The 15,101-nt window shown below is 43.2% G+C and overlaps 1 protein-coding gene across 2 annotated transcripts in view; it reads left to right on the top strand.

The window, feature by feature from the left end:
* LOC106608185 (phospholipase B1, membrane-associated) overlaps nucleotides 1–12,511 on the top strand; it is a 28,801-nt gene extending 16,290 nt beyond the window's left edge. For both annotated transcript variants that reach the window (XM_014205983.3, XM_014205982.3), the window contains exons 27-42: nucleotides 188–259; nucleotides 478–555; nucleotides 909–969; nucleotides 3,288–3,346; nucleotides 3,498–3,565; nucleotides 4,222–4,265; nucleotides 4,817–4,919; nucleotides 5,129–5,180; nucleotides 5,445–5,525; nucleotides 5,641–5,706; nucleotides 5,800–5,894; nucleotides 6,023–6,104; nucleotides 9,435–9,539; nucleotides 9,642–9,737; nucleotides 11,622–11,696; nucleotides 11,932–12,511. In XM_014205983.3, the coding sequence (XP_014061458.1) occupies nucleotides 188–259; nucleotides 478–555; nucleotides 909–969; nucleotides 3,288–3,346; nucleotides 3,498–3,565; nucleotides 4,222–4,265; nucleotides 4,817–4,919; nucleotides 5,129–5,180; nucleotides 5,445–5,525; nucleotides 5,641–5,706; nucleotides 5,800–5,894; nucleotides 6,023–6,104; nucleotides 9,435–9,539; nucleotides 9,642–9,737; nucleotides 11,622–11,696; nucleotides 11,932–12,198 (1,404 nt within the window). In that variant the 3' untranslated portion in view covers nucleotides 12,199–12,511. The remainder of the gene's footprint in view (nucleotides 1–187; nucleotides 260–477; nucleotides 556–908; nucleotides 970–3,287; nucleotides 3,347–3,497; nucleotides 3,566–4,221; nucleotides 4,266–4,816; nucleotides 4,920–5,128; nucleotides 5,181–5,444; nucleotides 5,526–5,640; nucleotides 5,707–5,799; nucleotides 5,895–6,022; nucleotides 6,105–9,434; nucleotides 9,540–9,641; nucleotides 9,738–11,621; nucleotides 11,697–11,931) is intronic.
* Nucleotides 12,512–15,101: the final 2,590 nt, after the last annotated feature.

The raw sequence follows: 15,101 nt of genomic DNA, 5'->3' as shown, positions 1-15,101 counted from the left end.
TATGTGTGTGTATATACTGTATATATGGCTCTGACTGTTACTACCCAAAGCAGAATACTGTGTTTTGTCTTTAAGGGACACAAACGGCATATTCAGTTGATATCCAGGATATCATAGCATCACCCCAGTTCTTTTGAATTCACTGAGATGTTAGTAAATCATTATTCTTGCTCTTGTGTTCCCTTAGCTGGAGCCTCTGGGCAACAAGACTGTCAAACTGTACTTTGATGATGGTATCCCTGTGAAATGCCCCTCAAAGGTACAGTCGTATGGCTCCACATGTTTACAATTGTAGCAACTACAGAAGTACTGTGTCGTCTTCACATCACTTCATGCCATTAACTGACTATATTTTGGTCACTCTTATGAGATTTTACAGAGAAGAGTACGATAAGAACATATGCCAGTTAATGAATATAAAGTGTTGATAGTACTATATGTTTAGCTTATGCAAATGGCTCTCTGTCTTCCCCCAAGACCTCACCATTCGTGCGGACCTATGTCAACAGCAATTACACCTATGAGGAACCTGCCCCAACACCTCCACCAATCACGGTAGGCCACCCACCCAGGTTCAAATCTTTGTGACTTCTAGTAAAACATGTGTTGATAAGGTGGACCAGGCTAATACTTTCAAGTGATAATAGATAATGACAGCTGTTATTAAAGAACTGTGTTCATCATTAATTTAGGTATGGTGGCATTGATGAAGGAAATGTGTTAAAATACTGTCTCACTTTGATCTGTCTGTCTGTCTGTCTGTCTGTCTGTCTGTCTGTCTGTCTGTCTGTCTGTCTGTCTGTCTGTCTGTCTGTCTGTCTGTCTGTCTGTCTGTCTGTCTGTCTGTCTGTCTGTCTGTCTGTCTGTCTGTCTGTCTGTCTGTCTGTCTGTCTGTCTGTCTGTCCCAGAACTGGGGAAGTGACTTCTCTTGTGTGGCCCTGGCGCCATCCACCTCTGTGCCTACATCAGGTGAGAGTGAGTGTGTTAAGAGATGACAAGGTTTCATAAGAGGAAGTGCATAGCTAAGGGAAGGCCAATAACCTGGTTGCATGACATTTGTCCAACCCCCTTACCAGACCAATCAAATTGTATTGGTCACCTACACGTGCTTAGCAGATGTTATTGCGGGTTTAGCGAAATGTTTGTGCAGTAATACAGTTGATGTCGGAAGTTTACATACACTTAGGTTGGAGTCATTAAAAATCGTTTTTCAACCACTCCACAAATTTCTTGTTAACAAACTATAGTTTTGGCAAGTCGGTTAGGACATCTACTTTGTGCATGACACAAGTAATTTTTCCAACAATTGTTTAAAGACAGATTATTTCAATTATAATTCACTGTTTCACAATTCCAGTGGGTCAGAAGTTTACATACTCTAAGTTGACTGTGCCTTTAAACAACTTGGAAAATTCCAGAAAATTATGTCATGGCTTTAGAAGCTTCTGATAGGCTAATTGACATAATTTGAGTCAATTGAAGGTTGTGGCTGTGGATGTATTTCAAGCCTACCTTCAAACTCAGCGCCTCTTTGCTTGACATCATGGGAAAATCAAAAGAAATCAGCCAAGACCTCAGAAAAAAAAATTGTAGACCTCCACAAGTCTGGTTCATCCTTGGGAGCAATTTCCAAACGCCTGAAGGTACCACGTTCATCTGTACAAACAATAGTACGCAAGTATAAACACCATGGGACCATGCAGCCGTCATACCGCTCAGGTAGGAGACTCGTTCTGTCTCCTAGAGATGAATGTACTTTGGTGCGAAAAGTGCAAATCAATCCCAGAATAACAGCAAAGGACTTTGTGAAGATGCTGGAGGAAACGGGTACAAAAGTATCTATATCCACAGTAAAACGAGTCCTATATTGACATAACCTGAATGGCCACTCAGCAAGGAAGAAGCCACTGCTCCAAAACCGCCATAAAAAAGCCAGACTATGGTTTGCAACTGCACATGGGGGCAAAGATCGTACTTTTTGGAGAAAGGTCCTCTGGTCTGATGAAACAAAAATAGAACTGTTTGGCCATAATGACCATCGTTATGTTTGAAGGAAAAAGGGGGAGGCTTGCAAGCTGAAGAACACCATCCCAACCATGAAGCACGAGGGTGGCAGCATCATGTTGTGGGGGTGCTTTGTTGCAGGAGGGACTGGTGCACTTCACAAAATAGATGGCGTCATGAGGATGGAAAATGATGTGGATATATTGAAGCAACATCTCAAGACATCAGTCAGGAAGTTAAAGCTTGGTCGCAAATGGTTCTTCCAAATGGACAATGACCCCAAGCATACTTACAAAGTTGTGGCAAAATGGCTTAAGGACAACAAAGTCAAGGCATTGGAGTGGCCATCACAAAGCCCTGACCTCAATCCTGTAGAGAAATTGTGGTCAGAACTGAAAAAGTGTGTGCGAGCAAGGAGACCTACAAACCTGACAGTTACACCAGCTCTGTCAGGAGGAATGGGCCAAAATTCACCCAACTTATTGTGGGAAGCTTGTGGAAGGCTGCCCGAAACGTTTGACCCAAGTTAAATAATTTACAGGCAATTCTACGAAATACAAATTGAGTGTATGTAAACTTCTGACCCACTGGGAATGTGATGAAAGAAATAAAAGCTGAAATAAATAATTCTCTCTACTATTATTCTGACATTTCACATTCTTAAAATAAAGTGGTGATCCTACCTGACCTAAGACAGGGAATTTGTACTAGGATTAAATGTCAGGAATTGTGGAAAAACGGATTTGAAATGTATTTGGCTAAGGTGTATGTAAACTTCCTACTTCAACTGTATGTAACAAGTAATATCTAACAATTTCACAACATATACCCAATACACACAAAGTAAAGGAATGTTATTAAGAATATATAAATATATGGACGAGCAATGTCATAGCGGCATAGACTAAGATACATTAGAATAGTATAGAATACAGTATATACATATGAGATGAGTAATGCAAGATATGTAAACATTATTAAAGTGACTAGTGATTTCAAGTCTATGTATAAGACAGCAGCCTCTATACATAGACACTACGTCTGAGATAGGTGTCCAATCCCACTACACGTCTGAGATAGGTGTCCAATCCCACTACACGTCTGAGATAGGTGTCCAATCCCACTACACGTCTGAGATAGGTGTCCAATCCCACTACACGTCTGAGATAGGTGTCCAATCCCAACAAATGATAGCAGTGTATGATAACTATGTTGTAACATTATGGACTATGGGAAGTGGAGTGTATTTGTGTTTATTGATAAATCTGTGCCTCTGTCCCCAGTTCATAAGCTGCGACCAGGAGACATCAAGGTGGTGGCAGCACTGGGAGACTCAAACACTGTAAGTGTGTGTGTGCATGTGCCTGCATCCGTGCATGTGTGCGTGTAGAACAAAACTTGCCTGCCAGACTTTTATATTATCCGTTGTGCTGAGAGGACATATTCTTTACATGGTGGGTTGTTCATGTGCCTTTGTTGTCATCTGTTTGCAGGCAGCAGTTGGAGCCAAGGCAAAGAACGTGTTGCAGCTCAACACGCAGTATAAAGGAGTGTCATGGAGGTACAGTGTATTCGGAAAGTATTCAGACCCCTTGACTTTTTCCAAATGTTGTTATGATACAGGCATATTCTAAAATGGATTAAATTGTTTTTTCCCCCCTCATAAATCTACACACATAAATCCCCATAATGACAAAGCAAAAACAGGTTTTTAGACATTTTGTCAAATATATAAAAAATAAAACAGAAAAACCTTATTTACATAAGTATTCAGACCCTTTGCTATGAGACTCAAAATACTGTACATACATTCTGTAATAAATCATGCACCAACATAGTCCAAATGCACAGCATACATGTTATGGACCACTTGCAGAGCACATTGATACTGACACTGGTCAACAGGGAAATGGACTAAATGTGTGTGTGTATTTCTTCAGCATCTGAGATCAGGCCTTGGACACTGGTCAACAGTGAAATGGACTAAATGTGTGTGTATTTTTGCAGCATCGGAGGAGATCAGGCCTTGGACACTGGTCAACAGTGAAATGGACTAAATGTGTGTGTATTTTTGCAGCATCGGAGGAGATCAGGCCTTGGACACTGGTCAACAGTGAAATGGACTAAATGTGTGTGTATTTTTGCAGCATCGGAGGAGATCAGGCCTTGGACACTGGTCAACAGTGAAATGGACTAAATGTGTGTGTATTTTTGCAGCATCGGAGGAGATCAGGCCTTGGACACTGTCACCACACTACCAAGTGAGTCACTATTTTCTCTTGTCTCTCTCATCCTATTGGCTCATCTTATCTGTCCATTAAAATTATCCAAATGAGCCATAACTTCACATATGACTATTTCTGTAACATTGTTGGAGAAAGGCTGCAATGAATACATAGGAGGTTGGTGGCACCTTAATTGGGGAGAACGGGCTCATGTTAATGACTGGAGCGGAATTAGTGGAATGGTATCAAATACATGGTCTCGAGGTGTTTGATGCCATTCCATTTGCTCCGTTCTGGACATTATTAAGAGCTGTTCTCCCCTTAGCAACCTCCTGTGAATGAATACCCAGTGCAAATGATTTTGTGACAGTAGATTTTCAGCATTTACAGATACATCCACAAGATGGCAGTCTCAGCATATGATCTCATAACATTCCTCTGGAGTGCAGCCTCCTTGCATAGAGGAAACATGGTTCATCCAGCTGGCAGTGCTCTCTCTGTAATAAAGCTAAAATGGAACATTTGATAATGAAACGTCTGCTTATTTTCCATCTCTACGTTTTCCTCTCTCTCTCTCTCTCTCCCAGACATCCTGAAGAAATTCAACCCTTCCCTCTATGGCTTCTCCAAGGGTCAGGGCTTCCTGCAGAATAGTGGCTTCAACATGGCGGTGCCTGGAGCCAAGGCCTTGTGAGTAGAGAGATACGTTTAGACCTCTCTGTGCCCTCATCCACTCACTGTCCTCTTTCTTCAGTAACACCATTTCCAATCCTCTTTTTTAAGTACCATCCTTTTTAAGTATCATCACCCCCCCATCAGTTTCTCCTGTCCTGTCTTCTCATTTGAACAAAGGCATAATAAACACTATGTTTTAACAAACGTTTCTTTGTCTCTTCTAGTGAGATCCCAGCCCAAGTCCAAGCTCTCATCAAGGCCATGAAAGATGACGAGGTGAGACTGGTCTATGTCCCATTGGTACCTATTCCCTACATAGTGCACTACTAGCTCTATGGGCCCTGGTCAATAGTAGTGCACTACATAGGGGACAGGGTGCCGTTTGGGATGCAAGCCTCTTCCATGACTCTATCTATGTTGAATAGTTATACTGGACTCAGTTTCTAAGAATAATGACATATTGTTGTATTATGAGTGTATGATCATCTATAGCTACACTATGTCTCTCTTGTCATTGTCTCCCTCTTTACACGCACACAGAAGGTGCATTTTGAACAGGATTGGAAGCTAGTGACCTTATTCGTTGGCGCCAGAGATCTTTGTGATTATTGCATGGACCAGGTATGTATTCTTATCTTTAAGTCAAACATACAGTGGACAATTATTATAATTTTAATAGTGGTAGTATCCAAAACTAGTGTTAAAAAAAGTGTTATTTATGCTCTACTTTACACAGAACAACCTTACACCCAAGAACTACAGTGAGAATCTGATGTTGAGCTTGGACATGCTGTACAAAGAGGTTAGTGATGGAAGGCTTGGTTTTCAGAATCATTTTCAGAATTTTAAGATCTTAAAGCAAATATCATGCCATCTCCCTCCATCTCTCTCTAAGGTACCGAGGGTAATGGTTAATGTTGTCGAGGTTCTGGAGATGGATCCATTGAGGAGAGTGACTAAGGATGCTCTGGTCTGCACCCTCATGCAGAGGTTTGTATGAAAACTCCCCATTTCCCTACGAAGACGGTAGCTACACCCACTGCATCATATGCCTGTAGAATGTGTATATTCACAGCGTTAGTGAATGTTTTCCATTCAAGTGTCTTTGTTATGCACAGAAATGCTTGCCCCTGCTTTTTCAACCCTGAAGAGAACTCTCCTGAGCTTACAGAGGTTAATCGGATCAACCAGGAATACCAGGTAAGGGCAGAACAGGGTCTGAACACAGGAGGTTGGTGGCACCTTAATTGGGGAGGACGGGCTCATAAAAAAATATATATATATATATATATATATATATATATATATATATGCAACCTGGCCAAGATAAAGCAAAGCAGTTCGACACATACAACAACACAGAGTTACACATGGAATAAACAAACATACAATCAATAATACAGTAGAAAAAGTCTATATACAGTGTGTGCAAATGAGGTAGGATAAGGGAAGCGAGGGCCAGCCAACGAGAGCGTACAGGTCGCAGTGGTGGGAAGTATATGGGGCTTTGGTGACAAAATGGATGGCACTGTGATAGACTGCATCCAATTTGTTGAGTAGTGTTGGAGGCTATTTTGTAAATGACATCGCCAAAGTCGAGGATCGGTAGGATGGTCAGTTTTACGAGGGTATGTTTGGCAGCATGAGCGAAGAATGCTTTATTGCGAAATAGGAAGCCGATTGTAGATTTAATTTTGGATTGGAGATGCTTAATGTGAGTCTGGAAGGAGAGTTTACAGTCTAACCAGACACCTAGGTATTTGTACTTGTCCACATATTCTAAGTTAGAACCGTCCAGAGTAGTGATGCTGGACGGGCGGGCAGGTCCGGGCAGCGATCGGTTGAATAGCATGCATTTAGTTTTACTTGCATTTAAGAGCAGTTGGAGGCCACGGAAGGAGAGTTGCATGGCATTGAAGCTTGTCTGGAGGTTAGTTAACACAGTGTCCAAAGAAGGGCCAGAGGTATACAGAATGGTGTTGTCTGCGTAGAGTTGGATCAGAGAATCACCAGCAGCAAGAGCGACATCATTGGTGTATACAGAGAAGAGAGTCGGCCCGAGAAATGACCCCTGGGGCACCCCCATCGAGACTGCCAGAGATCTGGACACCAGGCCCCCCTCCGATTTGACACACTGAACTCTATCAGAGATGTAGTTAGTGAACCAGGCGAGGCAGTCATTTGAGAAACCAAGGCTGTTGAGTCTGTCAATGAGAATGTGGTGATTGACAGAGTCGAAAGCCTTGGCCAGGTTGATGAATACAGCTGCACAGTAATGTCTCTTATCGATGGCGGTTATGATATCGTTTAAGACCTTCAGCGTGGCTGAGGTGCACACATGACCAGCTCGGAAACCAGATTGCACTGTTCACCGGACGTGCTACCTGTCCCAGACCTGCTGTTTTCAACTCTCTAGAGACAGCAGGAGCGGTAGAGATACTCTCAATGATCGGCTATGAAAAGTCAACTGACATTTACTCTTGAGGTGCTGACTTGTTGCATCCTCGACAACCACTGTGATTATTATTATTTGACCATGCTGGTCATTTATGAACATTTGAACATCTTGGCCATGTTCTGTTATAATCTCCACCCGGCACAGCCAGAAGAGGACTGGCCACCCCTCATAGCCTGGTTCCTCTTTAGGTTTCTTCCTAGGTTTTGGCCTTTCTAGGGAGTTTTTCGTAGCCACCGTGCTTCTACACCTGCATTGCTTGCTGTTTGGCTGGGTTTCTGTACAGCACTTTGAGATATCAGCTGATGTAAGAAGGGCTATATAAATACATTTGATTTGATTTTGAGAAGGTACGGTGGGATTCCAGATGGTCGGTAATCTGTTTAACTTGGCTTTCGAAGACCTTAGAAAAGCAGGGTAGGATAGATATAGGTCTATAGCAGTTTGGGTCTAGAGTGTCTCCCCCTTTGAAGAGGGGGATGACCGCGGCAGCTTTCCAATCTTTGGGAATCTCAGACGATACGAAAGAGGTTGAACAGGCTAGCAGTAGGGGTTGCAACAATTTTGGCAGATAATTTTAGAAAGAGAGGGTCCAGATTGTCTAGCCTGGCTGATTTGTAGGGGTCCAGATTTTGCAGCTCTTTCAGAACATCAGCTATCTGGATTTGGGTGAAGGAGAAATGGGGGAGACTTGGGCAAGTTGCTGTGGGGGGTGCAGGGCTATTGACCGGGGTAGGGGTAGCCAGGTGGAAAGCATGGCCAGCCGTAGAAAAATGCTTATTGAAATTCTCAATTATCAGATTTACCAGTGGTGACAGTGTTTCCTAGCCTCAGTGCAGTGGGCAGCTGGGAGGAGGTGCTCTTATTCTCCATGGACTTTACAGTGTCCCAGAACTTTTTGGAGATTGTGCTACAGGATGAACATTTCTGCTTGAAAAAGCTAGCCTTAGCTTTCCTAACTGCCTGTGTATATTGGTTCCTAACTTCCCTGAAAAGTTGCATATCACAGGGGCTATTCGATGCTAATGCAGTACGCCACAGGATGTTTTTGTGCTGGTCAAGGGCAGTCAGGTCTGGAGAGAACAAAGGGCTATATCTGTTCCTGGTTCTACATTTTTTGAATGGGGCATGCTTATTTAAGATAGTGAGGAAGGCACTTTTAAAGAATAACCAGGCATCCTCTACTGACGGGATGAGGTCCAAATCCTTCCAGGATACCCGGGCCAGGTCGATTAGAAAGGCCTGCTCGCTGAAGTGTTTTCGGGAGCGTTTGACAGTGATGAGGGGTAGTGGTTTGACCGCAGACCCATTACGGATGAGGCAGTGATCACTGAGATCTTGGTTGAAAACAGCAGAGGTGTATTTGGAGGGCAAGTTGGTTAGGATGATATCTATGAGGGTGCCCGTGTTTACGGATTTGGGGTTGTACCTGGTGGGTTTATTGATAATTTGTGTGAGATTGAGGGCATCAAGCTTAGATTGTAGGATGGCTGGGGTGTTAAGCATGTCCCAATTTAGGTCACCTAGCAGCACGAGCTCTGAAGATAGATGGGGGGCAATCAATTCACATATGGTATCCAGGGCACAGCTGGAGGCAGAGGGTGGTCTATAGCAAGTGGCAATGGTGAGAGACTTGTTTCTGGAAAGGTTGATTTTTAAAAGTAGAAGCTCGAATAGTTTGGGTACAGACCTGGATAGTAAGACAGAACTGGTAATGGCTGGAGTGGAATGGTCTTAAATACATCAAACACATGGTTTCCTTGTGTTTGATGTCATTCCATTTACTCCGTTCCAGCACTTATTATGAGCCGTCCTCCCGTCAGCAGCTTCAACTGGGTCTGAACTACCATTCTGAACAACTGGGATTTTAACTCTATAATGAATTGTCATGTGTTACTGGTATGGAAGGTCTTTGCCAATGTTCCAATGTGTGGAGTAAACTGTGTTACTCACAGATACAAGAGTTCTACAGGTAAAGATATAGGCATTCAATGTGATCAAATCAATCCAACATTACTCTACAATACTTAACATTCTCTCTTTGTTCTCTCTACTCTCTCTGTGCTTCTGTCCAGATGAAGACTGAGCGACTGGTCTCTGGGGGGCACTATGATGGGCGAGAGGACTTCACTGTCGTCGTACAACCCTACTTCCGAAACGCTTTCGTCCCTTTCATTGGGGTGAGTGTGGTTTAACTGCACACACACACGCACACATACACACACGTACGTGCAAGCACAGACACACACACACACATTGACACTGTTCTCTTGTCTCCACAGGATGGGAAGCCTGACTTGAGTTTCTTCTCGGTGGACTGTTTCCACATCAGTGAGCGAGCACACGCTGAGATGGCCATCGCTCTCTGGAACAACATGGTGAGGACATTCACTTAGAGAGTAGTCCAGTCCCAGATCTGTTTGTGGGGGAATGAAAAAGGAGAAGGAAGTGTGTGACATTAAAAAGGGCACTTACAACAAGAAAGGGAATGTACACTAATATCAGGTATAGAACTAATCAGATTTTGTGTAATTATACGAAATGAAATGGCATCTTACATTCAAACAATGAATCCTGATCTAGGATAACTTTTCAAAACATGAAATTATTTGGCTTGCTCTAAAAGGATTTGGCTAAAAGCAAATCTACCCGCTAACTGGGCAGAAAAATAATGTTGCGGGTTGATTGTTTTGTAAAGCATAAACGGAATTTCAATCTTACCCAGTTACATTTTAGGACTTTGTAGCATTCAGCCACTAAAGTATCAACAACAATTACATGAACTAACAAGGCACTGTCATTGTCAAGACAGCACCCACAGATCTGGGACCAGGCTGCATAGAGTTCACTCTGAGACATAATTCACAACACATGAGCTATGGCCATAGTATTTCATGTTTATGTAGGTTACAACACATGAGCTATGGCCATAGTATTTCGTGTTTATGTAGGTTACAGCACATGAGCTATGGCCATAGTATTTCGTGTTTATGTAGTTTACAACACATGAGCTATGGCCATAGTATTTCATGTTAATGCATGCTTTTCAACCGTTCGCTGCCCGCACCCGCCCGCCCGACTAGCATCACTACTCTGGACGGTTCTGACTTAGAATATGTGGACAACTACAAATACCTAGGTGTCTGGCTAGACTGTAAACTCTCTTTCCAGACTCATATTAAACATCTCCAATCCAAAATTAAATCTAAAATCAGCTTCCTATTTTGCAACAAAGCCTCCTTCACTCATGCCGCCAAACATACCCTCGTAAAACTGACTATCCTACCGATCCTCGACTTCGGCGATGTCATTTACAAAATAGCTTCCAATACTCTACTCAGCAAACTGGATGCAGTCTATGACAGTGCCATCCGTTTTGTCACCAAAGCCCCTTATACCACCCACCACTGCGACCTGTATGCTCTAGTCGGCTGGCCCTCACTACATATTCGTCGCCAGACCCAGTGGCTCCAGGTCATCTATAAGTCTATGCTAGGTAAAGCTCCGCCTTATCTCAGCTCACTGGTCACGATAACAACACCCACCCGTAGCATGCGCTCCAGCAGGTATATCTCACTGGTCGTCCCCAAAGCCAACACCTCCTTTGGCCGCCTTTCCTTCCAGTTCTCTGCTGCCAATGACTGGAATGAATTGCAAAAATTGCTGAAGCTGGAGACTTATATTTCCCTCATTAACTTTAAACATCAGGTGTCTGAGCAGCTAACCGATCTCTGCAGCTGTACATAGCCCATCTGTAAATAGCCCACCCAATCTACCTACCTCATCCCCATATTGTTTTTATTTACTTTTCTGCTCTTTTGCACACCAGTATTTCTTCTTCATCATCTGTTCATCTATCACTCCAGTGTTAATTTGCTAAACTGTATTTACTTCGCTACTATGGCCTATTTATTGCCTTACCACCTCACGCCATTTGCACACACTGTATATAGACCTTCTTTTTTTTCTATTATGTTATTGACTGTACGCTTGTTTATTCCATGTGTAACTCTGTGTTGTTGTTTGTGTCGCACTGCTTTGCTTTATCTTGGCCAGGTCGCAGTTGTAAATGAGAACTTGTTCTCAAATAGCTAACCAGGTTAAATAAAGGTGAAATAAATAAAAATAAAAAAGGTTACAACACATGAGCTATGAACATAGTATTTTGTGTTTATGTAGGTTACAAGACATGCGCTATGGCCCTCATATTTCATGTTTATGTAGGTTTGTGGCCTGACAGCGGTAATATTTTGTTTTTACAGTTGGAGCCGGTGGGCAGGAAGCAGGTCTACAACAACTTCACATACGACCGCACCAAAATCAACTGTCCTTTTGAGGTATGTTAACATTAACACAACCTTTATTATGGAACACTTTGGTCAGGTGTTTGCTGAAATGGCAATCAGTAAGTCAGTCGTTGCGTTGGCTGACTCGACAGTGCGTGTGGGTTGTTGAGTGTGTTGGTTGAGCAGCAGTCATATCACCGACTGAAAGCTACTTCTTACAATGTAGCAGAACAAGATCTATTCTCATGTTAGTTTCCCTTAATCTGACATTTGCTCTCTCCTTTAGGATCAACCCTTCATCTTCACTAAGGTCAATAGCCTCCCGAGCCCACCTGTAACCCCCACCGCACCTGTCCCAAACCCTGGCACCACCACCCCAAGCCCTGTGGCCCAGTGTGACTCCTCCATGCCTGTGTGGGTGCCCGTGGTGCTTGGTATCACCGGCTTACTGATCGGCTGGGGAGTCACCTGGCTATTTATGTCCTGCAGAGAACGGCAGAGTAAGAGGAAAATGGTAGAGGGATTGATTGAGATGAAAGGAACTGGTTTCTAATGATATTCTGAGAGGGAGTGTGGAGATGGTCACAAAGGCTTGAATACACACGCACAAACGCACACACACATGCATACACACGCACACACACACACACGAGTGTATAGCATTGCATCAAACAAACATATTTTAGATAAAGTAAGTAATAGATTTGCTAATTGTTTTGTAAATACACACTGGTTTATGCATATTTTCATCCTATGAATAAGGTGTGTTTTGTACAACTTGCATTTCCTAAGAATGTACCATATTCCTTTGTATTTAAACAATAAACATTGTTGATGAACATTCCAATCAGCAACCGATAAATAAATACTTTCTTGTAGAGATTCTATTCCATAAGTCTGAGTGTGAAAATACAGCATAAAAATAATTTGTGTGACATGGACAATAGCTTAGTATTAACCAAAACCAATACATTTTCAGAAACTATGTCATCGGGTATTTCAATTGCATCAGGTGAACCCCTACGAATTACCAGGATGAATAGGTCAACGTAAACCAAGCGCATTGCAATAGAAATGGGAACAAATCATTGTCATGGAGGAGGCAAGGGTGGTTACTTCATTGAGGGGACACAAGTAGTCTCACCCGTTCTTATTATACCTCAGTGGTCTCACCATTTTAATATTTGACAGAGCCACATACAAAAGGGAAAGTTATCAGTATCTGTGGTACCAATATGAGGGTCACAATAAAAGTAATGGACTGGTTATATCACCGAATTATGTTGTTAAACTTTGAATTTACTATGTCATCAAGCAGGTCAGCTTCCATATAAGGTAAAGCAACCAGCAAAAGGCTTTGTTCGATCACATACAAATACCAAATCTAGTTTGCTGGTAAGTGGTTACAAATCTTCGCCAAAAGACAGAACCCCTGACTGAACCTAAATAAACGGTGTAGCCGTGGCGTACTGCATTAGCATCGAATAGCCCCTGCGATATGCAACTTTTCAGGGAAGTTAGGAACCAATATACACAGGCAGTTAGGAAAGCTAAGGCTAGCTTTTCCAAGCAGAAATGTTCATCCTGTAGCACAAACTCCAAAAAGTTCTGGGACACTGTAAAGTCCATGGAGAATAAGAGCACCTCCTCCCAGCTGCCCACTGCACTGAGGCTTGGAAACACTGTCACCACCGATAAATCTGTGATGATTGAGAATTTCAATAAGCATTTTTCTACGGCTGGCCATGCTTTCCACCTGGCTACCCCTACCCCAGTCAACAGCTCTGCACCCCCCACAGCAACTTGCCCAAGCCTCCCCCATTTCTCCTTCACCGAAATCCAGATAGCATGAATCTGGACCTCTACAAATCAGCTGGGCTAGACAATCTGGACCCTCTCTTTCTAAAATGATCTGCCGAAATTGGAAAGCTGCCTCGGTCATCCCCCTCTTCAAAGGGGGTGACACTCTAGACCCAAACTGTTACAGACCTATATCTATCCTACCCTGCCTTTCTAAGGTCTTTGAAAGCCAAGTTAAGAAACAGATCACCGAAAATTTCGAATCCCACCGTACCTTCTCCGCTATGCAATCTGGTTTCCGAGCTGGTCATGGGTGCACCTCAGCACGCTCAAGATCCTAAACAATATCATAGCCGCCATCGATAAAATACAATACTGTGCAGCCGTATTCATCGACCTGGCCAAGGCTTTCGACTCTGTCAGTCACCACATTCTTATCGGCAGACTCAACAGCCTTGGTTTCTTAAATGACTGCTTCGCCTGGTTCACCAACTTCTCAGATAGAGTTCCATGTGTCAAATCGGAGGGCCTGTTGTCCAGACCTCTGGCAGTCTCTATGGGGTGCCACAGGGTTCAATTCTCGGGCCAACTCTTTTCTCTGTATACATCAATGATGTCGCTCTTGCTGCTGGTGATTCTTCTGGCCCTTCTTTGGACACTGTGTTAACTAACCTCCAGACGAGCTTCAATGCCATACAACTCTCCTTCTGTGGCCTCCAACTGCTCTTAAATGCAAGTAAAATGAAATGCATGCTCTTCAACTGATCACTGCCCGCACCTGCCCGCCCGTCTAGCATCACTACTCTGGACGGTTCTGACTTAGAATATGTGGACAACTACAAATACCTAGGTGTCTGGTTAGACTGTAAACTCTCCTTCCAGACTCACATTAAGCATCTCCAATCCAAAATTAAATCTACAATCGGCTTCCTATTTCGCAACAAAAGCATCCTTCGCTCATGCTACCAAACATACCCTCGTAAAACTGACTATCCTACCGATCCTTGACTTCGGCGATGTCATTTACAAAATAGCCTCCAACACTCTACTCAGCAAATTGGATGTAGTCTATCACAGTGCCAACCATTTTGTCACCAAAGCCCCATATACTACCCACCACTGCGACCTGTATGCTCTCGTTGGCTGGCCCTCGCTTCATATTCATCGCCAAACCCACTGGCTCCAGGACATCTATAAGTCTTTGCTAGGTAAATCCCTGCCTTATCTCAGCTCAGTGGTCACCATAGCAGCACCCACCCGTAGCACGAACTCCAGCAGGTATATTTCACTGGTCAGCCCCAAAGCCAACTCCTACTTTGGCCGCCTTTCCTTCCAGTTCTCTGCTGCCAATGACTGGAACGGATTGCAAGAATCACTGAAGCTGGACACTTATATCTCCCTCACTAACTTTAAGCATCATTGCACCTGTACATAGCCCACCCAACTACCTCATCCCCATATTGTTATTTTTATTCTTCTCCTTTGCACCCCAGTATCTCTACTTGCACATTCATCTTCTGCACATCTATCACTCCAGTGTTTAATTGCCACTATGGCCTATTTATTGCCTTACCTCCCTAATCTTACTACATTTGCACACACTGTATATAGACTTTTCTATTGTGTTATTGACTGGACTGTACGTTTGTTTATCCC

The sequence above is a fragment of the Salmo salar genome, chromosome 06 (assembly GCF_965601325.2).
Source record: "Salmo salar chromosome 06, fSalSal1, whole genome shotgun sequence".
NCBI classification, from domain to species: domain Eukaryota; kingdom Metazoa; phylum Chordata; class Actinopteri; order Salmoniformes; family Salmonidae; genus Salmo; species Salmo salar.
This window is presented reverse-complemented; position numbering and strand designations above follow the sequence as displayed.